We start from the raw sequence: 25,300 nt of genomic DNA, 5'->3' as shown, positions 1-25,300 counted from the left end.
TTAACTCGCTCATTTCCACCGAACCCAATCTAGTCGACTCCAGTTTAACCCCATCGATTTCAAAGAATTTCTCTTGCACCCATCGCCACGGTGTCTAGGCACAGGATGGAGGTACTGTGGGCCTACACTAGTGTAGCTGAGGGCAGAGTTTGACCTGGGATATTTCATACTGTAGCTGAATAGCACAGTGGTAGGTGCTCTCTGATGGGAGCCCAGGCCAAGTTACATAACAAAAGACATTGGGACTTTCAGCATTTTCTAGTATCTGACATTTCCAAGGGACTTTTCATCCTGTAGGAGCAATCCCCAAACCTTCTGCAGAGGGGGACAGATTCTGTTCTCAGATGCACCGACCCAAATTCAGAGTAAATCCATTTACTTAGTGAAGTTACTCTGGATTTATTCTGGAAATAAGAATCCAAATCCTGGTCTTACTGCAGTCAGGACCCCAAGATTAGCGCTATACTAAATAGACATGTAAAATATTTCCAATATCTGTATGAGAGACAAGGTGGGTGAGGTAATACTTTTTATTGGACCAAATTCTATGGGTGGGAGGGACAAGGTTTCGAGCTCCAGAGAGCTCTTCCTCAGGTCTGGAGAAGACACTCTGGTTCTGTATAGCTCGAAAGCCCCTTCCAGGATCAGAAGCTGGTTCAATCAAATATATGACCTCACCTACCTTGTCTCTTTCATATTCCGGGGCCAACACGGCTACAACAGCACTGAAGAAAATGGATATTTATTACATATTAAAAACAACATACAAAGAACATTGTTTAGGTTGCAAAGTCAAGCACTTAAAAGTTAGGAAAATGCCAGATACACAGTTCCCAGTGCAGCCTCATTCTGTCCCTGTGTGTCCATCCTGTGCACTGAATAAGGCAGGGATCCTATCGAAAAAAATAGTACTTGATCATCTAATTAAAGACTGTATCATAATGCACACACACAAAGTGGCTGAATAATTCTAGCATCTCTGAACTAGCGAGTGCTTGATTTTGCAACCTCAATAACAACCTTTGAACATCATTTTCTTGTATGTCATTTCCTAGAGTTTGTTTTTAAAAGAAAAAAGTTAAAACAAATTCTATTATTCGTAACTGCAACAAGATTTCCCTGAGAAACGCAAGCCAGCGAAGGGAAAAGGCGATTTGATGGTTTATAGCTCAGCCAAAGCTGAATGGATTTTTGTGGGACAAAGAAAAGGCGCCCCTCTAGTCTGAGGGCTTTTCCCTTGCCGACTATCAAAGGCCTGATGCAATTAATGATGGTGCGAGAGCTTCTCTAAGAAAAGGTGGCAAGAATCCTTTATAATGGAAAGTGTTAGGGTCACTACCAGCTCCCCCATAATAGCAGGGCTCAGTCATTAGTAGCCTAAGAGTTGATGACTCACTTCCAAAGCTGGAGGAGATGGTGGAGTGGCTGGCCTGGCTCTGGAGTGTGCCTGACGGGCTTGGAGAGGACTCGTCATCTGTATCATCGCTGTCAAAAGGCATCAGCTCCCTGTTGGCGCTGTCCATGGGCTCGGAGAGCTCTATCGAGGAGCCGGAGATGGAGATGTGTAGGCACTGCTGCGGCCCGGAGTCATCCAGCGCCGAAGGAGCTGGCTCGGAGGTTGGACTCACCAGGGACTGGGGACGCTCCCTGTTATTAGAGTGACACGCTGATGTAAAACCAGGAGCACATTCACGTGGGCAAACCCCGCGCCATACAGGATGGGGCATGGCTACAGGAAGAGACCAAGCCTGGGGTGATTACATTGCTCACAAGTGGCTAAGCTACCAATGAGATATAAAAGTGAATGGTTAGTGGATCAGACCCTGCAGGCCTGGGTTGTAGTCCTAGCTCTGCTACTGACTTATCTTGTGCATTGGGAAAGCCATCGTGCCTCAGTTTACCCATCTTTAAAATGGGGATAAGAAGGCTCACCTGCCTAAGAGGGGGTGCTGTAAGGATTAAATCCCAAATGCTTCTATTATATGCCACATATTGCAGAAAATCTACATTGGCGCTTCAATAACAACCGATGTCTGCTATCCCCCTCTGGCGAGAAAGCCAGATGCCTTATTGCCTTGGGCAGGAGACAACCAGGACTCACAAAATGTTTCAAATTGCCACAAAAGCTCCGAAGTGGCATGTTTGTGAAGCACGGTGCTGTAGGTTGAAAGGCAAGTACTGCCAGCCCCTGGAACAGATCTTATGGACCTCTACACCCGTGGCCGACCCGGGCTGGCTGACTTGGGCTTGCGGGGCTGCAGGGCTGGAAAGCTGCAGTGGAGAAGGCCGGGCTCTGGGACCCTTGAACTATCCGAACGCCTCACGTCTCTGATGCGTTTATCTTGTGAGGCAGAGCAGTGCAAGTTTCCCCACTGGACAGCTGGGAAACCAGGGCGTGGAGAGACTAAGGCCTGGGTTTTAACAGGCATTCAACTCCCATTAAAACAAGAAGTCTGGGGCAGAGAAGAGCCTGAACGTCGCTCTCCCGAGTCCCAGGCTAGCACCTGACCACTGGGCCAGCCTGTCTCTCCTCACAGCTATCCTAGGAACCTCCTCATGCACTAACAGGCCTCAGTGGTGTCCCTGACCACTGCCTGGCCTGGACCCCTTCCCCTCCCAGGCAGACACCCAGCGCTCAGCCTGTTCCTGCGGTGCTGGGGCCCTGTGTCCATCCCCGCATCAGTCCCTGTTTCCTTCCATCCCCGGATGCTCTGGCATCTCGTACCTGAAGCTCCTCTTGAGGCCCGGCACGGCGGCGACGCAGAGGATCCGGGCCGAGCACACAGCTATGCAGGCCTCCACCGTGGGCTCCTTCTTGATGCTGAGAAGGCAGACCTGCCCCACGTAGCCGTCGCTGTTACACACCCACACCTCGTAGGTGTTCTCGGGGCTGCTGTGACTGGGAGAAGCACAAGAGAACTGGAAGGGGGCAAAAGACAAGGAAGTTTCAGGTCATTTTTATATTGTACTGAAAGGCCTTCACAATGAATGTCTCAAAGCAGCCAGGCCGGAGGGGAGGAGGGGGGAATGAGGGCACAGGACAGAGGAGGCGCTCTGTCTCTTGGTTTGAATAAAACCAGTTTCCTTTTCAATAGTACTGTTCATCCCAAATGATACACAGGTGTCACCGCTGGCATGCAGCCACCTCTGGGGTGGAACATGGCAGTTGCTTAACAGCTCACTAAAACACCACCCAATGGTTTAAGACAGGAGGTGAAGAAGAATACCGTTGCCAATCCAAACCCCAGGGAAAATTAGAGATGCATAATGCATCACTCCTGATGGAATCTGGCCAGGACCCCAGGGCTAACACCCTCTCTCCTTTGGAAAAGTGTCCCAGGACCTCTAACGAGGAGAAGACCCCACTCCCCTGGCACATGTACACAGGAGGGGAATGTAGTCAGGTCCTGCTCTCACCTCCGTGTGATACTGGGGGGGCAGAAACATAGATATGCCCCCCAATATTTCCACTGTGAGGGCACTAGCCTGTTTTGCCGCCCCAGGAGCCACTCTCCTTCCCACAGAACGGGGGCGTTAGTATTGTTCCAGTGATGTGCAGTCACACGGCTCTGTGGCCTCCAAATGCCCCCTGTAGGGGTAGAGAACCTTTCACCCCTAGGTCACCGGTTTGAATCCAGACCAGGCCAGTGGAAGCCAAAAGCTGTTACCGTCTGATAGCTGTTTGGTGGCCTGTGTGAAACAAGCCGCTGGCTCTGGTGCCCTGGGACTGGGGTCTCCGGATCCCTGGCTGGAACTTTGTCACAACCAAAGAGAAGACGGCCCAAAGCCTCCCTCCCATGTTTGACACCAAGCCCTGCACGTGTTCATCTGGGAGCTTCCTCAGCCCTGCGGGAGAGCTCCTGCCGTGCAGCTGAGATCCCGTGACACACCGCGCTGCACTGATATCACGGAGAGCCCAGTAACCGAGCACACAACAGTCCCGAGCCCTGCAGACAGGCATCCACAACACAAAGCACACGCAGTCACCGCAGAGCAGAGCCCGGGGCTTTAAAACAGCTGGCAGGGTGGCGAGGGCGTGCGTGGCCTGCCGTCGGCTGCCCTGCATCTGCCCTGTGCAGACAGAGGGCTGTCGGACCAGCCCCAGGGTCCCGTGAAGAAAGAACAGTCCCTGCCTCTCTGCACCTGCAGCCAGTGATGCACCCCATCCACCAGGGCAGGGGTGACCTGTGTTAAGGAAGGGGTGTGGGTTTCTGGCTGGGTAAGAGACGTAAGGGCCTGTTCTCGTCTGCCTGCAGGAACTGCATGAAGCTGGGGCCTGATGTGACCTTTGGGTTCCCACAGGCACATGCCACTGCAGATCAAGGCCAGTGGGTGATGGCTTTTGTCTCTGGAAACAACACAGAGCGCTTGGGGCTGCACTGGTCCCCACAACAAGAGGCACTTTGCTCTCGGGCATCAGGCGGGGAGGGGAGGGTGGGGAAAATTGGGATCAGGTATAGTAGAGACTTAGGGTACGTCTACACTACCCGCCGGATCGGCGGGTAGCGATCGATCTATTGGGGATCGATTTATCGCGTGTAGTGTAGACGCGATAAATCGATCCCTGATCGCTCTCCCGTCGACTGCTGGACTCCAGCTCGGTGAGAGGCGGAAGCAAAGTCAACGGGGGAGCTGTGGCCGTCGATCCCGTGCCGTGAGGACGCGAGGTAAGTCGAACTAAGATACGTCGACTTCAGCTATGCTATTCTCGTAGCTGACGTTGCGTATCTTAGGTCAATCCCGCCCCCACCTCCCCAGTGTAGACCAGGCCTAACAGACAAACCCGGACCAGGGCTCAGAGCAGTTTGGGATCTGAATCCAATTTTACAGCTAGTCCTTATGGGCCCAATCTAAAGCTCACTGAAGTCAGTTGGAGTCTTTCCATTCACTCCAAGGGCCTCTGCCCATAATGGGCCACACCAATACCCCCGCTCTAAAGAGTCTCAGACTGGGGTTTGAAATCCCGATCTGGATTCAGATCCCAGACTCCCCAAAGTTCAGATGTGGGGTGTGGTTCAGGCTCATCTCTAATGCGCAGTGTGTCAATGCTACACCGGAGGTGTTGGAAGGAGCTCGGGGACAAGGGGAAGGGAACTGAGCTAACTCTGTGGGTCTCATTATAAAAGGCCAACGTACTTGCATCCCACTGCGTGTCTTCATAATCGGGATCGCCTTCAGGAATTCCGGGTCCAGGCAGTTTTTGTGAGAAGCTGGAGACAGGAAAAGAAAGACAAGAAAAGCTCGGTCGGCGAGTCTGTGGCTATAGCAGTCAATAGCAATAACTGCAAACAGCAGCAAACGCCCCAGGCCAGAAGGCTTTGCATACCACAGAGACAGGGACCACAGCACCCACCACTGAAATGCAGCCACCTGCGGGGTGGAACGCTGCAGTTGCTTCACCGCACCACAACACCACCGGGCAATATGTTAGTGCAGGACGTGGAAAATACCGTGTTCAACTGAAACTGCAGATGAGCTGGGCAGCATGTCCGTTATCAAACTGGAATTTGGCTAAATCCTGCATCTTGGCAGGGGGTTACGCTGGATGACCCTCGTGATCTCGTCTTACCCATGGTTCTATGATTCTAAGGCACAAAGGATAACACCCCCTCTCTGGGCAAAACATGTCTTGGGATCTTTCAATGACTGGTCAATTTCATTTAGCACCTCCCCAGCACCACAGTAGGGCTTTGATTTCACAGACACAGAAGAAGGGTGCCACCTGATAGATTATCAGTGGAACTTTCTGCCACAGCTGGGGTTTTCCTTGGCAGTCTCCCAGCCCAGAAGTGACCCAGCCAGCCCCTCCTAGCCAAGGAAGGATTGATTATCAGGGATAATACTCTGACTGGAGCCCTGAGAACAACTCCCGCTGGTATCAATGGGAATCTTCCCACGGCATTTAGTGGGGATCACATCAGGACCCCATTTGCGGAGCTAGTTACCCAGTTTCTTCTTGGTGTCCTCAAAGGCCTGCTCAAAGCTGTGCCGCGCGTCAGGGTTGGGGAACTCGAAGATGAAGGACTCGGTGCCATCGGCTTTGGTGGTGGTGAGCTCCACTTTGTTGGGCGGGAAGGACATGGTGAAAGAGAGGGACTGCTTCTCCGCCAGCTCCCGGTGTATGGCGGCCATCAGGTCTTTGATGACGTCATCCAGGCTCTGGGGACGCACACAGGAACAGGAAGAGCATTTTTAATCCGGAGGGGAAGCGTGCTTCAGGGAGGAAGGATGGTCTTGCAGTTAAGGCGGTGGATGGGGACCTGGAAGATGAGGGTTTAACTCCCAGCTCTGCCACTGATTCCCTGTGGGATCTTGAGCATGTCACTTAGCCTTTCTGTGCCTCAAGTCCCCATGTGTAAATGAAGACGATAGTGCTCCTTTCCTGACCCTATGGGGTGTCACTCTTTGGGCAGGGACCGCCTCTCACTGCTCAGCCACAGCTGATGGGGAGGTTGGGGGCCCACTGTGAAGGGCCTTGGAAGTGAAGACAAGGTGCTTGCGTTCGATGGGACAGAGAAAGGGGAGCCCGTGGAGGGGGCAAAGAGACGGGTGAAGGAAATGCAGCAGCAGCGTTCTGAGGGGCCATGAGGGGATGGGATCACATTCCTCCAGCTCAGAGAGAAGGATGCTGCGGTAATCGAGGCGCCAGATGATGATGCCAAATTCAGTGTCAGAACCTGGGGACTGCTATGCTGCCCCTAGCAACAGCAGCCCCCCTGGGAACCAGAGTCCGACTGGTTCTAACGAGGGTGAATATAAAAGGGGGCTAAGGTGCCGCAGTGGCTGGCGTTCAAGGCACAGTCACTTGTCATCAGAGTGGTGACGAAGAAGCTGCCTCTGAACAGCTGGAGTGTGGAGCAAAGTCTACAAAAACAAGCTGCTCTAAATGGGCAGAGGATGGCAGATTTGAGTGCGATTTGGTGGGGGGGGGGGCAGGAGTTCAGGTTCCAGGGTCTCAACCAGTGCCAGGAGCAGGGTCTGATCCAATGGGGCCAGAATCTCATGAGCTCGTCTCACCAGACTGTGGCCCCAAATGGCAGAAATCTCATCCCCCCCCCCCCCCCCCCCCCCCCGGCTTGTTCTTGTGGGATAGGAGCAGTCGCCGGTGGTAGAGATAATACAGCCCTGATCTGGACTGGGGTCTCTAGGCACCGCTACCGTGACACAGATCATGGACATAGGACTGGAAGGGATCTCAAATTGAGTCCCCTGTTATGGCAGACAACCCCATCATCATTCTAATCATCATACTCATCCTTAACGCTGACCTAGGAAAAACAAACGGGGCTTGTGGCCTTTATTTGCTTCTCTCTGATGGATAAAGAGGCTCAAAAGATTTAGTTTTTAACCCAAAAGGGTTTTTTGTGTGTGCTTGTTTCTTACATTGGTGATAGCACCCACCTCAAGTCTTGTCTTTCCCGTTTTTGCGGCAAGTCTCCTCGGAGAACCAAGAGAACGGGAGCAGGAATTTTCTAAACCACTAACAGAGGGATGGGGCAGGGGGCGTGGTGTTGGATCATGAAGAACGAGGGCTTTTCTCCCCACTGTTTGTCAGGTGTTCAGGTTAAACGGAGGATAAGCAACAAACAAGCCACAAAAAGGGCCAGATCCCTCGCTGGTGTAACTCAGCGGTGCGCCATCAAAATCAAGGGAACTGCGCTGATTTCTTCCCGCCTCAACTGCTGAGGTGTCACGTCAGACCCGGCTCATTCCCCAGTCAGACAAAGGGAGAATAGTAACTAAGGTCTTGTCTACTCTAATCTCATAAAACAAACAAGGGAAAAATATCTATCAGAGAGGTTACAAACCCCAATTCCCCGCGGGCCACCGGATTGTGTTAAACGGACCCTCGCGATTAAAGCCATCTAGGCAGCTCTATACAGGCTGGTGTCTAGTTTCTTTCATGGGAGGGTCAGTCTGCTAACACTGCTCAGTGAGTTGCTTGTGAGTTGTGTATGTGCGCAGGCACTATGGGCTACAGCCTTTGACCCTCGCTTATACTGATTTACCATGCTTTATGAGTATTCCTAATACAATCAATGGGAACACTCAGACAGTATGGGTAGAGATCAGACTGGATGATCACAATGGTCCCTGCTGGCTTTTAAATCTATCCCGCAGCAACCCCCCATCCCCCTGGCATATCAGAATCCTACCTGGCCCCTTTCCTGCACAGTCCATTAACCCTGCCCCTCCTCGGCCTGGGATAGCCCCTGGGCTGCAGGTGCTGGCAGGGTAGAGGGGGTGAGGGACTCTGCTTAGATCCCCTTTAACCACAAGAGCTGCCTGCCGAGCACAGCGGAGGAAGGAGGCTGCAGCCCTTGGCAAAGCAGCTGCTGGGAAGGTTTATAGAAATATACGGTGGGCTGGGAGCTCAGCCCTGCATGGCTTGAAGCTGGGGGAGATGGAAAGAGCCCTTGTAGGGGGATCAGGTCGGGCCCTCCGCTGAGGACCTCTCTGAAAAACGCTGGGTGCGATCTTGTCCAAGGAGCAGTATTTCCAGGGTGCCCAAGGATGGGTCGTCTCGGGCCCAGCTGGCCCTGCAGCGGCCGGACAGGGCTGATTCCATCTGAGCTTGGGAGATGATTTAACCGGAGCCCCCAGCCTCCGGCTGCCCCCACGAGGAGCCCACCCTCACCTGGTGGGGGAAGCTGAGGGTCTCGGAGAGCTTGCTGACTTGGCCCAGCGTGCTCAGGTCCTCGTCCAGGCGGCAGATCGTCTTCTGGACGCTCTCACGGTTGGTGGACTGGGAAGCCCCTGTGTGTCAAACAGAGTGACAGGGCGCATCAGGCAGCAGCTGGGGCTGAGACGGTGGGTGGGGGAGGATGGATCACGATCCTTCCCCCGCTCAACATTTCGTTTAATCCCTTCCCCCCTGGATTCTCTACTGCCACATACAACCCGAGCCTCACCCGGGTCTCACGCTAGCTCCCCTGTCCCCCTGCTGCATCTCTGCCCCCGACCCCATTCTAGGGATCTTCTGGGGCTGTCCTGCTCTGGGGGGCTGGGACTGGGACATGCTCTTCCAGCCCTTCAGAGGTGCCTGCTGTGCTAAGCGGTTGAAATTCACCCCAGTGCAAAGGCCCACTTATCCAAGAGCTGGGGGACAGCATGCCTGCATCACGAACGTCAGCTGGCAATGCAGGCCCCAGGGGCTTGTGCAGCCTGCCAGCTGATGGTGCACAAACCCTGTGCTGGCCTGAACGTGGGTGAATTTAACCCAGAGAGGCTAGGCCATTACTGCTCACGGATCCCCTGTGCCAGGGCACTCCAGGGTGGTGAAGCCCCCCCGGAAGGGCTGCAGTGATGGGCATCAGGCAGCTCGACTCCTCCCCCACGTTCTCCCACATGCTCAGCATCTGCAGAACATTGCTGCACACAGCAGCCAGCTGGCTCTGCTCCGCGTGAGGGCTGGGTTCCCATGCACGCAGCGATTCCCACGCGGCAGAGCCCCTGCTAGAGTCATCAGGGCCCACGGCTCGGTGAGTCATCCCAAGCCAGGCAGCCTCCTCCCAGCTGCCCTGGGCCCGCTTGCAGCGCTGGTCCCCGGATGCTGGAGCTTCGGGACTTCCTGAGGGAAACTGACGGGGGAGCCGATGCCCCCTCTGGCGCCAAGAGATTAACGTGTTTATACCATCAGGAGTCCTGGCCAAGGGAGGGCCAGCCACTCCCCCAGTCCTCCCACCCACCCACTCTGGGGAGGAGACAGTCACTAGGGCTGCAACAGCTACTAAGCAATTACACAGGGGGGAAGGCCTGGGGAGCAACTCCACTCCCACCCCATGGCCTGGGCTGGGGAAAGGCCTGGGGAGCAACTCCGCTCCCACCCCATGGCCTGGGCTGGGGAAAGGCCTGGGGAGCAACTCCGCTCCCACCCCATGGCCTGGGCTGGGGAGGACTGTCCCCCAACAGCCAGCTGAGTTACCCAGGCTGGGTGCTGGCGAGAGGCCTGGGGCCTTGAGGCACAGATACCTGTGATTGTTTTCATGAGGGTCGAAGGGGGATATGGGGCCAGATTCTGGCTCCTCCCTGCCACTCGGACACCGCCCCCCATCTCCCCAGGGCCGTGGCGAGGATGGGAGCGGCTGGAGTGCTGTGTGCTCTGGCTGTTTGGGGTTGGTGGATAGCTGAGCGTTAGAGCAGCCTCCAGGGTCTGCATCAGCTCCAGGAACGGCTCAGAATGTGGCTGGTGCACAGGTGTCCCCTTCGGCCTCCCGCTGCCTGGCCTGGGCCTTCTGGGAGACCCTGGCCCACAGCCTCTTACACAGTTTGCCCTTTGTTCCTGTTCTCCCTAGAAGAGGCCCAGTTTGGTGGTCACAGTGGTCACCCTGCACTCGCCCGTGCTGGGCAGAAGGACAGGAGCCCTGACACATGCATGAATCGCAGAACTAACCGATGGAAAAGACTTGCTAGGCCGCCTGCTCTGTCCTCTGCTGACATTTCCGATACGTAGAGATGCTATAATAGACATTCCCAATGGTATATTTTCTACTGCTTTCTGCAGTCCAATATGAAATGCGCTGAATGGTTCAGTTATTTTGTATGCATCTATTACTAAGGAACAGATATAGTAACATGCCCTGCGTTGCTAGGCTGCAAACCACAGCTACTGGGAGCTTCACAGCGATAGAACTCTGATCCTCCTGCCTCGAAAGCACAGGAATTTGCCACTTGAGCTAAAGAAGACTCTCCACTAGTTGCTGGCAGTAGAAGGCTTATGACACACAGTCAAGAAGTTCTGAGTCTAAACAGCAGAGGGCAGTGGTGCCCATAGGTATTTAACTCAATAACTGAGTGAGTCATTGTCTGCAAATCCCTATAAGAATACTGACGTGTGCTACAAATAAGAGCCCAACACTCTAGTAGAAGTTGCATCTCTGGAGCTATAAGGGGCTTGGTCCCTATAGGATTTTGGGCGGCGGGGGGGGACGGGACGGACGGACGACAAGAGGGCGTGTTTCTCAGCTATTTAAATGTTCATGTTATTGAAGATTATTGGAAAACAGCTGAGCACAGTAAGGTGCAAACAAATCTGTCCCTGTAACAACTCTGTCAAACACAGCGCTAATACGGCACTTTACATTGGGGAGCTGCTAGCTGGATCTTCACTCAGCATGGACAGAATAGATGGGGAACCCTTTGCTGCTAGCCAGTGGAACAGGCAGGTGCTCGGAGCCAAGGCTCCTGAAGGTGTCTTTCCTTTCCTTTGTGCAACACTAAGCATACCAGGGCTTTGATCTTGACTGGGGCGTCCGGGCACTACTGTAATACAAACGATGGCTAATAACGTCAGTACAGACCTTTCACAATGTCGACATCCTCCAGGGGCAGTTTCCAGAGCAGTTTGTACTTGCTGGCTATGTCTATAACACTGGCGGCCGTGTAACTGGAAAAGAAAAGACATGCACCAATTCCCAGACCGCACTCCTGAATGCGACCACTAGGTGGTGAGGGTGGCAAGTTGAAGAGAGCCAGGCTTAACACAGGAACTGATCAGGGGCCTAAAAATAGCTCCAGCAACTGGGCTGTCTTGGCAGGATGAGCCCAGAGCGCGTCACATTGATCTCTTTTCTCATGCTCAGCACTTGGGGAAGTTTGGGTCACATCCTGCCTGCTCACGGGCCTGGCATGCTGTTGTGGATAGGCAGGTGTTCAGAGTCTGGCTCCCGGGGTTTATTACCAGGATGGGGAACAAGGCTGGCTTTGGCTTTAGCCTTTTGGGGGATCCCAGCCGAGTTATTCCTCAGCTCCCAGCCCATACAAATCCCATCGACCTGCTCTGCCTCAGCGTGGCGGGCAGAGCGCCCAGGGAGCCAAAATGCCACCCTTTCTATTTCGGGATGGGCGCGGATCCCCACTGTGGCCAAACGGCCAGCTGTGGGGAGGGCTGGGAATGAAAGGGGGAAGAGAGTGGAAGCCAGAGGGAAACAGCGAGGAGGAAGGGAAATGGACATCCCTGGCTGGGCCGATAGGGACCAATCCTGCGTGGCACTGAGTGTTCTCAACGCACTATGAAGTCCGTGGGTCTGATCCCCCACCTACAGATGTGTGTATGTGGGGGGGGGGTTGTTGCAACAGCCCCTGGCACCCACAGAGGGGGATTCTCTCTGGGGCAGTGCTGGGGGACTCCAGAGGAATCCCCCACCCCTAGGGCAGGCTAACCGGAATGCCTGGGTCCCACCCCTTCTCCAGCCACCCTGGCCTGTGCCAGCCAGCTCCAGCCCCTCCAGCACAGCGGTGACTCTGAAGGGCTGGGACATTGTACCCCTGCCCTGGGCAAACTTGCCATCACTGAAGGCCTGGGCGTTGTGATGGAGCTCAGCCCCTCGCAGGATTGGGCCTGTCCAGTATGTTTAAAGACAGTCTGTGCTGGGGAAGGGCACGTGTGCAGTTGACCTGCCCTGCTCCAAATAAATCAGTGGGTGGGGGCTGGAGTGGGCAAGTGGCTCAGATGACTTTGGACAGTACATGGGGACCAGTTCTTCCCTGCTGCCCCACTGGAGCCAATGGCCTGGCCCGGGTACCCACAGAACACGGCCCATAGGGCAGTTCTCCATTGGGGTCCTTCAGTCTGGACAGTGTTTGAGACAATCCAAGCTGGATCAGAACCAGCCCAGGGGATCGGGCTTGGCAGAGGAAACACCACGCACCACAGGTGCTGGTCCCAAACTGCCTGCCACTCAGGGGAGGGCCTGCCCATTGACGGGATCAGCAGGATTCCCAAACTGCGAGAGGGAAGAGAGGAGGGAGATGGAGGTGGTGGTGGGGGGACAGGTTAGTTCCTTTTGCCCCCCCAACCCCACAGCCCCCGTCTCATCTGGTTCTGAGGGTCGTTCACTTTTGATCACTGACAGCTGGATTCAGAGCCATGTGAAACGGGGCCGTCTGGGTCAACAGAGGAGTAGCCAGAACCTCCCTGTGTTTGGGCCATGCCCCCGCACCCCCTGGGCTTGGGTCTGGATCGACCCCCCAGAATTCAAAGCAGAAACTCAAACTGCTCAGGGATGGTCGGGTTGGTGTGAAAGCAGCTGTCTCTGGGTGTGTGCACGTGGCCCCCACCACCACGGCGCCAGGCAGCGGCACTGGGTGAGCCCTTACCCTCTCCCCAGGCCGACAGCTGTTTTACTCACAGGCTCATGGAGCTGCGGCGCAGAGACCCCGACTTGCGCTTCAGGGTGGTGCAAACCAGCAGGTCCGTGAAGAGGAAGAGCGAGCGGTCCTTCTTCCCACCCACTGCCTTCTGCATGGCGACAAGGGGGGGGAATTAACCTTTCACTCCCCAAACCCAGGAGATGGCAATACAAAGAAAAAAACAGCAGCACATTTAAAGGCAAAATAGGTTCTGGCTCATGCAGCATCAAAATGAAGGATCTGGGGATGAGAGGACGATTCTGCCCCCCCTTCCCTGCCCGATGGACACCGGACTGCAGGGATACAGGCTACAGACATTTTTAAATGGCTTGTCCATGAGCGAGCCAAGCTCAGATTTGTTTGCCCGACAAGACGCTTGCCCCGATACTGCTTTTTGCGGCCAAGATGACATTTAAAATTCATTTATTATGGGACGAATCTCGAGCTCACTTTCTGCTCAGCCCTTATTTCAGGCTCAGCCCCCAGTGACGGCGGCGGGAGGTTAGCGGGAGTAAGACCCTCTGGATCTGGTGAGCCCTTATTGATAAAGAGCCACCTTTTGTAGGCACCGGATTGACACTGCCAGGCTTGTGTCGTGTGTATATTATATTCCCAGGATAAGCTGCTGGGCTGATCTGAGTATAAAAGTCCCAGGTGCGCTGACTGTTCAGCACATCCTGCCTGAAGTAAAACCGAATGAGCCGCCTGCCTCAGTTTCCTCACACCTGCTGCTCTCTAACAGCTGCAACCCACCTGCCACATTCAGAATTAGCCAGGACAGGGCCCAAATAGTCAGCCTCAGTCTGACTGCAGCAGAGTACCTGGCTAGGCTGGCAAACTGTCCATTTGTAAAGGAACTGAGGCTGGAAGAGGCCAACTTTCATATGCACTTCAGGTCAGATACGCTGCTCCGTTAATCCAGAAGTCCTGACTCTCAGCAATAGCCACTGCACCTTGGTGCCTTACTAGGCTGGCGTGGAAGCCGGCAATACAGGCTCAGAGAATTGAATCAAGGCTGGAAAGACGCCATCACAGTACAGTAGCGTGTGATCAGCACATCAGCAGGGCGGCACAGCACGGTCTGCAGGGTTTGCCAAGTGCAGCCTCACAGAGCGGAGGAGAGTGGAGAGGGGCGGCCTAATCTAGCACGAAGGGCAGGTGGAAGCAAGGACCACCGGTCGGAAGATGGGCAGACCCTATCTGAATGAGCAGCCTTGCTCGTCATGGCCTGAAGCACGTTCGTGGTGCCTTGGAGCCGAGCTGGGTGACAGGACATCACTGCAGGCCCATGACAGATACGATCCACAGGGCAGCACACGCTGTGTTACTGAGTAAGCGTATGGCTTAGGCTGCACAGGGCAGGTGCTGCTGAGCTATGGAGAAGAACAGTCTTCTACACCAAGCGCCCTAACCACTGCAATAACCTACTGTAAGATGCATCTAATGTCTGAGGCCATTACTCCCATTTGCAAGCTCTTGGGCAGAGGCCGGGTCTTCCCTGTGTTTGTACAGCACCTAGCACAACAGGGCTCCGATCCGGATAGGGGCTCCGAGTGATACGGAGTAACACAAAGAAATAACCACAGTAGGACCACAGAGTCATCCTAGAGATCGGTGATGGGAAGGACCAATTACTGTAAGTCACCGAGCCCATCCCACCTCCAATGCATGTTCGTCCTAAGGCTTCTTGTTCAGAGGTAGTCAAGTGATCACAGACACCACTGCAAATTGCATTCAGTTTGCTGGCATCTGTGGGGTCATCGTGAGTCTTTGGATGGTCGCCAGGCATTGCCGAAAACGTTGGCAAATCCTGACAGTTCCTCTGATCGCAGCACAAATTACTATTATTGGAAGATTTCACTGAGATTTGTGACTTGTTCTACTGCTTTAAAAATGCCAGTTGTTCTGTTGGGGGCAATGCAGAAATAATATCATGTGACTTAAGCAACTAATAAGACTCTACCAATGGCAGCAACGTATGAAATTAACGGTTCATGAACAACGTAATGGCCAAAATTGGTTTGCAAAATCTATTTGGCATCTGTGACTAACAAGAAGTGGAATTAACCTGAGAGCAACCCGTGAAGGGTAAAACGGGCTGACTCAACGGCTAATATTGTTTGCACTGAGTTTTTTGAACTCTCCTCTTGACCATTCTCTCTCTGCTTTTGACTAGTTTCTTATCCCACTTACCCATGGCAATAAACCTTTTTCATTATTTTGAATAACCTGTGCCATTCCTGCTTGCCCCGCCTGTGGTTACTCCCAGATTTCTGGGGCTGAGTTCCCAGGCTGTGGCCTGAGAACCGTGTCGGTACAAACCCCCATGCTCTCTCTCCTCGGCAAATCCAAGTGACCTTTGGTCCGAGCTGGGGGAGCAGGGTTAGCGCTTCTGGTGAAAATGGGCCTATGTATTTTGCTCAGCACAGGCAGGCTGGGGCTGTGTTGCCATGGAAACAGCCCACGGACTACTTGACTGGGAAATGCAGAAGCAAGCTTCCCTTTCTCTTGTTTGAAAAGCCCTGTGTTTCATTGCATAAGGGCGAGAAGGAGGCAGCGAACAGGCCTGTTCTGAAAGCGGCCGCGTGCGCTAGATGAATGAAGGTTTCTCTCTGTGGTTTTGTAGCACTTTAAATAAACCACACTCCTCCACCGCAACTGGAGTCAGAGAATGACAGGAATCAGGGGGACAAAACTTCTCTCTAGCTCGCCCATCCCATCCCTAGGTGCCGACTCCGTGGGTGCTCTGGGGCTGGAGCACCCACAGGGAAAAATAGGTGGGTGCTCTGTACCCACCGGCAGCTCCTGGCCCCCCCCCCAGCTCACCTCCGCCTCCTCCCCTGAGCGCACCGCGTGCCCGCTTTTTCCCCTTAGCTCCCAGTGCTTGCGCTGCGAAACAGCTGTTTCACACAGCTGGGAGGGAGGGGGAAGGAGGGGGAACGCGGCGCGCTTGGGGAAGAGGTGGGGCCGAGGCGGGGATTTGGGGAAGGGGTTGGCATTGGGGCGGGGCAGGGAAAGGGTGGAGTCGGGGCGGGGGTGGGGGGGCGTGAGCACCCACCAGCGCCGAGGAAAGTTGGCGCCTATGAGCCCGTCCCTGCCTGCTCAGGTCTTTATGGTATAATTTATAGATTCAAAGGGTGTAACGCCAGAAGGGATCGTCAGATCATCTACATCCGACCTCCTGTATATCACAGGCCGTTACATGTCACCCAGTTTCTCCTATACTGAGTCCAATGATTTGTGTTTGGCTGACGCATCTCTTCCAAAATGGTAGCCATTCCTTCAAGTGCCTTGTCCGATTGAATCCCAAGTATCCCAAGTGGTGCAACTTTAACCATTTTCCTTGGGACACCAGTCCACAGTCATAGTGTCCTGGATTATCTTGGAGGGGGTTAAATTAAGACAGAGTGCCCCATGGGGAACTAATCCACAAAAAATCCCTTAAGGTTCCATTTATAAGCGGTCTATAAAGGGATAATAAATGATCAATCAGTGTTCTAAGCCTGTGACAGACACGAGTGGTATGCGCTATGAATGGCTAGAAGGGACTATAGATGGCCATAAGCCATGGTTACAAGAACCAAATGACGTATTGATTCATGGATTTGAAAGCCAGAAGGAATCATCTAGTCCAGGGGTCGGCAACCTTTCAGAAGTGGTGTGCCAAGTCTTCATTTATTCACTCTAATTTAAGGTTTCGCGTGCCAGTAATACATTTTAACCTTTTTACAAGGTCTCTTTCTATAAGTCTTTAATATAACTAAACTATTGTTGTATGTAAAGTAAATAAGGTTTTTAAAATGTTTAAGAAGCTTCATTTAAAATTAAATTAAAATGCAGAGCCCCCCGGACCGGTGGCCAGGACCCAGGCAGTGTGAGTGCCAATGAAAATCAGCTCACGTGTCGCCTTCGGCATGTGTGCCATAGGTTACCTACCCCTGATCTAGTCTGACATAATGCCGGCCAGAGAAAGTCACACAGTAATTTCTACATCATGCCCACAACTTCTGTTTAAGCTACGGTACCTCTTTAAAAAAAGATAGCCAGTCAGGATTTAAAGACTTTCCGCCCTTCCAATGGTGAATCATCCACACTGCTAAAAATCTGCACCAGGGTGGACCCAATAACAATCTAAAACAACTGATGAACCGTTTATTAACACGTCTATTAACCCTCTATAAACAGAACCCCATATAAAATATGATTTTTTTCGCATGGATGATGTGGTTTTACTTGCTGAGAAGGACGCTGTTAGAAAAATCAGTGCACCATCGAACCCCCGTTAAAATCAATGGGAATCTCTTCTCTGACTTACATGGAATTTGGCCCAGGCCCCCAGTGTTCTGCCTTCTAGAAGCTTAGAATGCTTGAAGCTTCTTTTCATATTCCATTCCACCTGCCTGTCCCAGTTCTCACGCTGGGCCCCGGCACCTACCTACTTAAATGCCACCCATCTCACAATAAACTGGCACCTGTAAACAGTGCTGCCAGCATCACTTGGCAGCGGAGAGGCAGGATGGTGCAGGAGTTAGGGCATTCACCTAGGCCTTGAGAAAGACCTGGGTCCAATTCCCTGCTCTGCCACAGGTGGCTATCTGGGGCCAATTGCACTGCCCTACCTCACAGGGGTCTCCTGATGCTACATAGATTGTGAGGTGCTTAGCTACTGTGGTGATGGCAACCATGGCTGTACCTCTGATAGATTCAGTCCTCTCCTCTGACCAAAGCAGATTTCCCCTTACAGAAAGTCACAGGAAAAGCAGCCCCGGGGCGCTGCGCTTCTTTTGCCGTTGCTGTACCTGTCCTGCAGCTAAACAGGGTCTCTGCTCTCATGGAGACTGTCACTACGTTCATAGAATCATAGACTGTCAGGGTTGGAAGGGACCTCAGGAGGTATCTAGTCCAACCCCCTGCTCAAAGCAGGACCAATCCCCAACTAAATTGCTGAAGGGAATACCCTACTGGCGGAAACAAGCTCAGCAACAGCGGTAGAGCTCCCTCCCCAAACTCCAGGCCTTGCAATTATTATTCACCATCTATATAAAGCGCCAAGATGTGCGTGACTCCAGGGTCTGGTGATTCAGGGGAGATCTATCCTCTGGGAGACTTGTGTACTGCACAGGGCCGGCTCCAGGCACCAGCTCAGCAAGCAGGTGCTCGGGGCGGCCAACGGAGAGGGGCGGCACGTCCGGCTCTTCGGCGGCAATTCGGTGGCGGGTCCCTCACTCCCTCTCGGAGCAAAGGACCGGCCGCCGAAGACTGAAGCGGCGGCGGTAGAGCTGCCACAGATCATGATCGCGGCTTTTTTTTTTTTGCACTGCTTGGGGCAGCAAAAACCCTGGAGACGGCCCTGGTACTGCACTTGGCTCTCCGCTCTGCACACGTCGCTGCAAGCGCTCAGCAGGCCTGGAAGGTGACCCCATCGCCTCTGAGAGAAGTCACGTCTCTGAGTCACGAGGCCACGCACGCACGGAAGGGGCAGGCGGGGATGAGGGGCAGTGACGGTAGTCAGGGAGGGCAGGTGAGCTAGAAAGAGAGGGTGGTTCTTACCATTTCCACCACCATCTCCTGGCGCAGGAACCTCCGGAGCGGGGCTTGGAGCTGCAAGGACGGAACCAAAAAAAGTTGTCGGAGACGCCACGTGTTCTGTCGGTCTCAGTGCTAACATCAGCGCGGGCATGATAATGCGGACAAGGCCCTTGCTGTTAACATGCTAGGCATTCATTCAGGATGTCACCGCAGCAGCAGGGTTTTAAGTACTCCCCTGTGCTCCGGGACCATCTTCCAACAGAGGGGCTCACCTTTATGAACATTAGTGAATTGCTTCTCAAAGCCTTCCTGTAGGCTAGGTGCATGAAGGCCTAGCCACAGAGAGGAGAAACCAGGCTAGATTGAGAGAAGCAGGGTTGGACTGGGGTGGCCCAGAGACAAACAGACGGGAGCTGTCCTAGGAGAAACCAGACTGGAGAAACCGAGAGGGGCCAGCTTGGCCGGATACCTCTGGGTAAAACCACTGGCGTCAAATTACTCCTTCCCCAGAGCTAGTGGTTAGTTGTGAAATTTAGACTCAGAATCAAACTCTAGCAGGGTTCAAAAAAGTTCAGATCTGTGGTTTCGTTTCAGCCCATTGCAGAGTTAGGGAATGGCCTCCGAGTTCTAGTCCAGATCCACAACGTCCCAAAGTCTGGGAGTGTTCGGACTGGGGTGCGGTCTGGGTCCCATCTCACGGCAGGGTAAATTTGGAGCTGAAACGATCAGTGCAGAATTGAGAGAGAGAAACTAGGTTTGAAGGTGCTTGTGTCCCCTGAAGCAGCGCTTGGCCTGAACTCTCAGCTACCACAGCTCCGCCACTTGCCCAACCAACCCCTAGGACTCTGAGCCGGGCCACATCTTTAACCAGCCTCTAGCTCACGCCCCTGAGAATGCTACCCAGGGCCACTACCCTCTCTATACATAGGATGCGGGTAGCTCGTGGTTTGTATGGAGCATTGCATACGTACATCCTCCATCCCTTCGATGTGGGACTCGATCTCCTGCACTATCCTGGCGTTCCTCTCCACCTCCTCGGCGCTCTTCATCCCTTTGTTTATCTTCTCGGCCACTTGCTTGATGTTCCTCTGGGCATCCAATAGGAAGGGGTGGTCGGGGTGGTCCATGGGCGTGTGCTTCAGAAGGTCCTAGGGGAAGAAATATCGAAAAAAGTTAAGGTACCCCAAACAGTGCACTGAGCAACAAAAATGATTAAAGGTCCAGAAAACATGAGCTAGGAGGGAAGATTGAAAACGTGGGGTTTGTTTAGTCTGGAGATGAGAAGACTGAGAGAGGACATGATCACAGTTTTCAAGTACATAAAATGTTGTTACAAGGAGGAGGGAGGTAAATTGTTCTCAATAACCTCTGAGGATAGGACAAAAAGCAATGGGCTTAAATTGCAGCAAGGGAGGTTTAGGTTAGACACGAGGAAAAACTTCCTGCCAGGGTAGTTAAGCACTGGAATAAATTGCCTAAGGAAGTTGTGGAATCTCCATCATTGGAGATTTTTAAGAGCAGGTTAGACAAACACCTCAGACATGGTCTAGATAATACTCAGTCCTGCCTTGAGTGCAGGGACGGGACTAGAAGACCTCTTGAGGTCCACTCGTACAATTCTATGATCATTCCCTCCATTTAATAGATGGGGAAACTGAGGCACAGAGTGGTGAAGTGACTTGCCTACTTCAACAGAACCCAGGTCTCCTGAAGCCCAGTTCAGTGCTCTATAGCCATCCCACTGTAAAAGGAGACAAGGCCCTGTAGTTTTACCAGGCGGTAAATTAGGGGAGGTCATTAGGGCAGGGGTATAGAGTTGATCTTACATAGTTACAAAAACTAGAATGAGCTTGTCTCTACTAGGATTCTGTAGCGAGATAACTATGGTGTGTTAATTAACCCCCACTTTTTTAGCAGTGGAGACAAAACCTCAGTGTAGAAAGACTGATGGCTAACCCTGCATTCTAAACACCACACTGATTAGATATGCTCTTTGCGGGATTAGATGATATAACACTTAAAACACTGGAGTCAGCAGTAGGATCCCTCTGGTGTCAGGAGTGGGATCCCCTCTGGGCTAGCGCTCCCAATGACGCTAACAGCTCAGCCAGTGTTCGCTATGGTGGGAAAGCTTTGCAGAACGTCCCGAGGGGATTTGAGGCTACTGATGAACCTGGCTGGCTGTGACGGGCCCTTCTGAACCCATGCTGGCAACGATTTATCTGCCAGTGTAGCTGAGGCAGATAGTCTGGCGCCACTATCGACATGGTGGCACCAAGTCTCAGTCATGCTTCCTGTAACGATACTGAAGATAGTTTTGTGCCATCATGACGAGTGGGCAAACCATTTCCAATACCAAGTCCAGGGGGACCCTGAGGTGACAGCAGTGGTCAGCGGCAGGACAGCAGAGAGGGCCTTTGAGTGAGCAAACCCACAACTGCAGCTGGCAGGGTATCACAGGGAATGAGATCAAGCTGCCTTTGTGAAAGACTGTTGGCTTTACACTGCATGGGAACCAAGCAACAAGCTCTCAGAGGAGCATGGGCGGAGGCCCTTCCAAAGGGGACATCCCATAGTGAGAGAAATTCAAAGGACGATTACAGAGAGGGATTTGCCAGTCATTTCCTTCAGCCCTTCTCACTGTTGTGGACAGGTCTGTTCTCCCTCAAAGTCCAGCCCTTGATGCTCACACAACCCCATTATGCTGCATATACTGCTCCCTACTTTCTGAATGTCTTCATCAGAAGCAGACAGAAATATCTCCATTACGATTACACACTTTTTAAAAAGGTACCAGCTTTCCTTTTCTGATGTTCCAATGGGGAGCGGAAGGCTCCAGGAAAAAAACAACCCTATATTACACATCTCATAAGCCAATCAGGAAGCAAAGATTTGCCTATGTTGTATGATTGGATCATCACAGGGCAATTACATTTTCACAGCTCTCAGCTGGAATCAATCACAATACACTCATTTGCAGATACTTGCTTGCCACCTGGGGTGTTGCGTGGATCAGCTGATGGCTGAACATATAAAGTACTGTTAAATACCATCAGAATAGATTCACTGCTCTAGACAATTTTCTGAGAAGACAGACATCTTGCAGGCTTATTTCATAACTACTCCTAGCCAGTCATGAGACAGGAGTTTCCTTTCATACGTAACTAACCAATCTGCTTCATTACTGAAGTGAAATGTCCAGCAGCGCACACAGTAGCTAAAATATGATCAACCACTAAATTAGAGGGTATGGAACAAGTAATCATCAAGTGATCCATCCCCTGTCGCCCATTCCCAACTTCTCGCAAACAGAGGCTCGGGACACCATCCCTGCCCATCCTGGCTAATAGCCATTGATGGACCTATCCTCCAGGAATTTATCTAGTTCTTTTTTGAACCCTGTTATAGTCTTGGACTTCACAACATGCTCTGGCGAGGAGTTCCACAGGTTGACTGTGCGTTGTGTGAAAAAATACTTCCTTTTGTTTGTTTTAAACCTGCTGCCTATTAATTTCATTTGGTGACCCCCTAGTTCTTGTGTTATGAGGAGTAAATAACACGTCCTCATTTACTTTCTCCACACCCGTCATGATTTATACACTATCATACTCCCCTTAGCCGTCTCACTGAAGCCTCCTGGAGGCTGAGCCCCCCCCCGGCGCTGCTCTCACCCAAACGGGAGATAAGACCAACTGGGCGATCATGGCAGTGCCTTGCCCAGCAAGACCAGCCCAGACCTGCTCTGACACATTTGCCGTGGAGCAGCCCCACCTTGATTTGTGCCACCTAAGGAACTGCCTGGGGAAAGCTGCTGCAGAATAAAGCCAGGCACTCGCTGAGCGCAGGGTGGAGGAGAAGTGTGATGCTGAGCAGAAGGGGCAACTGGTTTCATTGCTCTGCCGGCTGTCAGGACATTAGTCATTTAAAGCAAATAAAACCCGCTGGTTAATTGGCCGGATGTGAATGAAAACGCTCGGGCAGATGAGTACTTGGAGTTAATTTAGTGCCGCCCACGGGCATCCATCAGGGCAGACGGCCGTGCTGGGGACGGCAGCGAGCCTGGCCACTCCTTGGGGATGTGCGATCTGTAGCGGCGGGAGGCACGCTCCCCCAGGCTGGAGGGAGGCTGTCTGGACAGAGATTGATTTGGCTGCGGCGTGTGCATGTTTTCTGTCGCCGTTCTGCTTCCCACTCCCCGGCTCCGTTGGCATCTCAGCAGGTTCCCTAACATCCCTGCTTGTGCAACGGGCTCCCAGCCAGGAGCTGCTCTGCCTTTTATCAACGGCTGGTACTGCTTCCTCCTTGCAGCTCTTCCCGCGAACCGGCCATCGAACTGGATGCTGCTTCCACCTACCTTAGCTTCTGTCTCCCCCCAGCTAACAGTTTGCCAAGGAGCACGGGGGTCTCCAGCGATCAACCGATCCGCCAGCCGCTTGGCAAAGAGCAGTAAGGGCTGGCTTGGGCCAATGCAATGCCCAGCACCGGGCATTCAGAGCGAGGCGCGAACCCCTCTAGACGGGGAATTGCTCCGGGGGACGTGCCCAGCTGGCTTTCAGGCCTCTGTTCTCCTCTGGCTCCTGACCACATCGAAGCAGAATGTACAGATGTATGGATCCGCTCCCAGCTGGTGGCAAGACCCCAGGCACCTTTTACACAGTCAACTTCGCATGGCCCCTTAAAGCGGGAGTGGCTAGTGGAGGAGGTAGGGCCCGATCCTGTCAGGTGCTGAGCGCCCCTGGGGAGGGGCTGCATGCCGTGGATCCACTCTGAGGTCAGTGGGAGTGGAGGGTACTCAGCAATCTGGAAGATCAGGCCCTAAGGGATGAAGGGGATACTACAAGGCCTGACTCTCTTCTTACTTGCTCAGTTTTACACCCGGGTCATTCCAGTGACTTCAGGGGAGCTATTCCTAGCCTACTCGAGTGCCACTGACAGGCAGATCAAGCCCTCCAATGGAGCCCATGAACAGAGCACATATTAAAACAAGCCTCGTTCAGGCTGGCTGTTTTACTGGGCTCCCTCGTGCAATGGAAGGGGAGAACAGGGCGAGCTTTATCAATGCCCCTTTAAGAGGAGGGGTGGGACCAAGGCAGAGTGAATTAAAATTCAGAGGCAAAACCCCGCTGGAGGGCGCTAAGCAAATGAAAACTGGCTGGCTGGGAAGCTGGATGAAGTTCCTGGGAGAAAAGCAGATGGAAACTTTGATTCAGGCCTCCCACAGAAGTGCCCCGAATGGTCCCCTTATTCTCTTAATAGCTCGTGGCAAACAACCCACCAAGCACTTCAGCCAGGAGCGAGCTGGAGGAGTGGAACGCGGGATCTAGCATGAGAGGCGGAGCCTTGGGTGGCTGACCCGGGGTACGAAGGAGACCCCACGGCTGAGGATGAGACAAGAGATGGGGAATAAAGTGGGGAATGGTGGGCCCCACTGCAGACACGCTTTGAGAGGGGCTGTGAGGACTGGCACCCGTGAGTGCTCAGAGGCAGGTTTAAACGGAGTCGCCAGGCCAGGGGACCAAGCAGAGCTGGTGTTCTGAACTAACACACACTGCTGGGACTCGGCTTGCCAGCTGGCCACCCCCTCCTTTCGAATCCCTGGGCTGGGCTCTCGGGCCTGCGAGAGGGATAGATGCAGCTGTGAAGGGGACAGATGTCCCCTATAAAGGGGCTGGGGGACTGCAGAGAGGAACTGCAGGAAAAGAGACTCTCCTGAAGGGAGGCACCAGGTGGGAAGCCCTGGAACTTGTGAGGGGGTAGAAGGCCCCAGCTGGAGGTTTTGTGAGTTGGTTGGTTGTTTGGACAATATACATGTGTGACACCGAGCCAGCTAGTGTTAAGCAACCAGCAGGCTGTTTCCTAAAATCAACCTTTAAAGGACATATTAGAAAAGTATTGAAGTGATAAACAGGGTCATTTCTTGTAGATCGTTTTCAAAGCCGTGTTAAATGGACAAGGGTTCTGTAATAGAGAATTAGAAGTAAATACTAATTGTATTGGCCTGTGATTACCTATACCTTGTTAGCTGTTAACAGTGTGATCTGATCAGCTGGGAGATGCTAAACTTCTGTTGCTGTCTGTTACTATATTCTATTGATTCAGAGATCAAAAAGGAATATTAACATTTAATAACATCATTGTCTATATTTCTCTTTGAAGTTTGTAGTAAACTGTCTATGAACGGCATGAAAGGGTAATTACCTTATGCTAATCAATGCAATTAATTACCCGTGTATCCATAGGAAATAGGATGTTTACTTCAAAACAACAATGTATATTACCTATTCTTTGTCCAAGGAATGCCTGCTGTGTTATCGGCTGTCAAGAGGCTATCGTAGCCTCACAGAGTTCTATAAAAGAACTCTAGGACCTGATCCTATCATCTCAGATCTGCTTGAACTTTATCAGGGGAAGTTTAAGTCACACGACTGAGGTCTTCTGGATTACCCTGAAAATTCTCATGGAACATAAGAACAGCCATACTGGGTCAGACCAAAGGTCCATCAAGCCCAGTGTCCTGTCTTCCGACTGGCCAATGCCAGGTGCCCCAGCGGGAATGAACAGAACAGGTCATCATCAAGTGATCCATCACAAGAATCCATCACTTGAACAAGAATTTGAACAAACTCTATACATGGACAAT

The 25,300-nt window shown here is 52.7% G+C and overlaps 1 protein-coding gene across 2 annotated transcripts in view; it reads right to left on the bottom strand.

Moving 5' to 3' along the window:
• The window catches only part of ARHGEF17 (Rho guanine nucleotide exchange factor 17), a 256,033-nt gene that overhangs the window by 19,805 nt on the left and 210,928 nt on the right, over positions 1-25,300 (bottom strand). For both annotated transcript variants that reach the window (XM_042850529.2, XM_042850534.2), the window contains exons 6-14: positions 19,632-19,808; positions 18,682-18,732; positions 13,131-13,240; positions 11,301-11,386; positions 8,639-8,757; positions 5,946-6,159; positions 5,137-5,210; positions 2,726-2,919; positions 1,397-1,647 (exon numbers count right to left, since the gene is read on the bottom strand). In XM_042850529.2, the coding sequence (XP_042706463.2) occupies positions 1,397-1,647; positions 2,726-2,919; positions 5,137-5,210; positions 5,946-6,159; positions 8,639-8,757; positions 11,301-11,386; positions 13,131-13,240; positions 18,682-18,732; positions 19,632-19,808 (1,276 nt within the window). The remainder of the gene's footprint in view (positions 1-1,396; positions 1,648-2,725; positions 2,920-5,136; positions 5,211-5,945; positions 6,160-8,638; positions 8,758-11,300; positions 11,387-13,130; positions 13,241-18,681; positions 18,733-19,631; positions 19,809-25,300) is intronic.

The sequence above is a fragment of the Chrysemys picta genome, chromosome 1, assembly GCF_011386835.1.
Source record: "Chrysemys picta bellii isolate R12L10 chromosome 1, ASM1138683v2, whole genome shotgun sequence".
Lineage (NCBI taxonomy): Eukaryota > Metazoa > Chordata > Testudines > Emydidae > Chrysemys > Chrysemys picta.
This window is presented reverse-complemented; position numbering and strand designations above follow the sequence as displayed.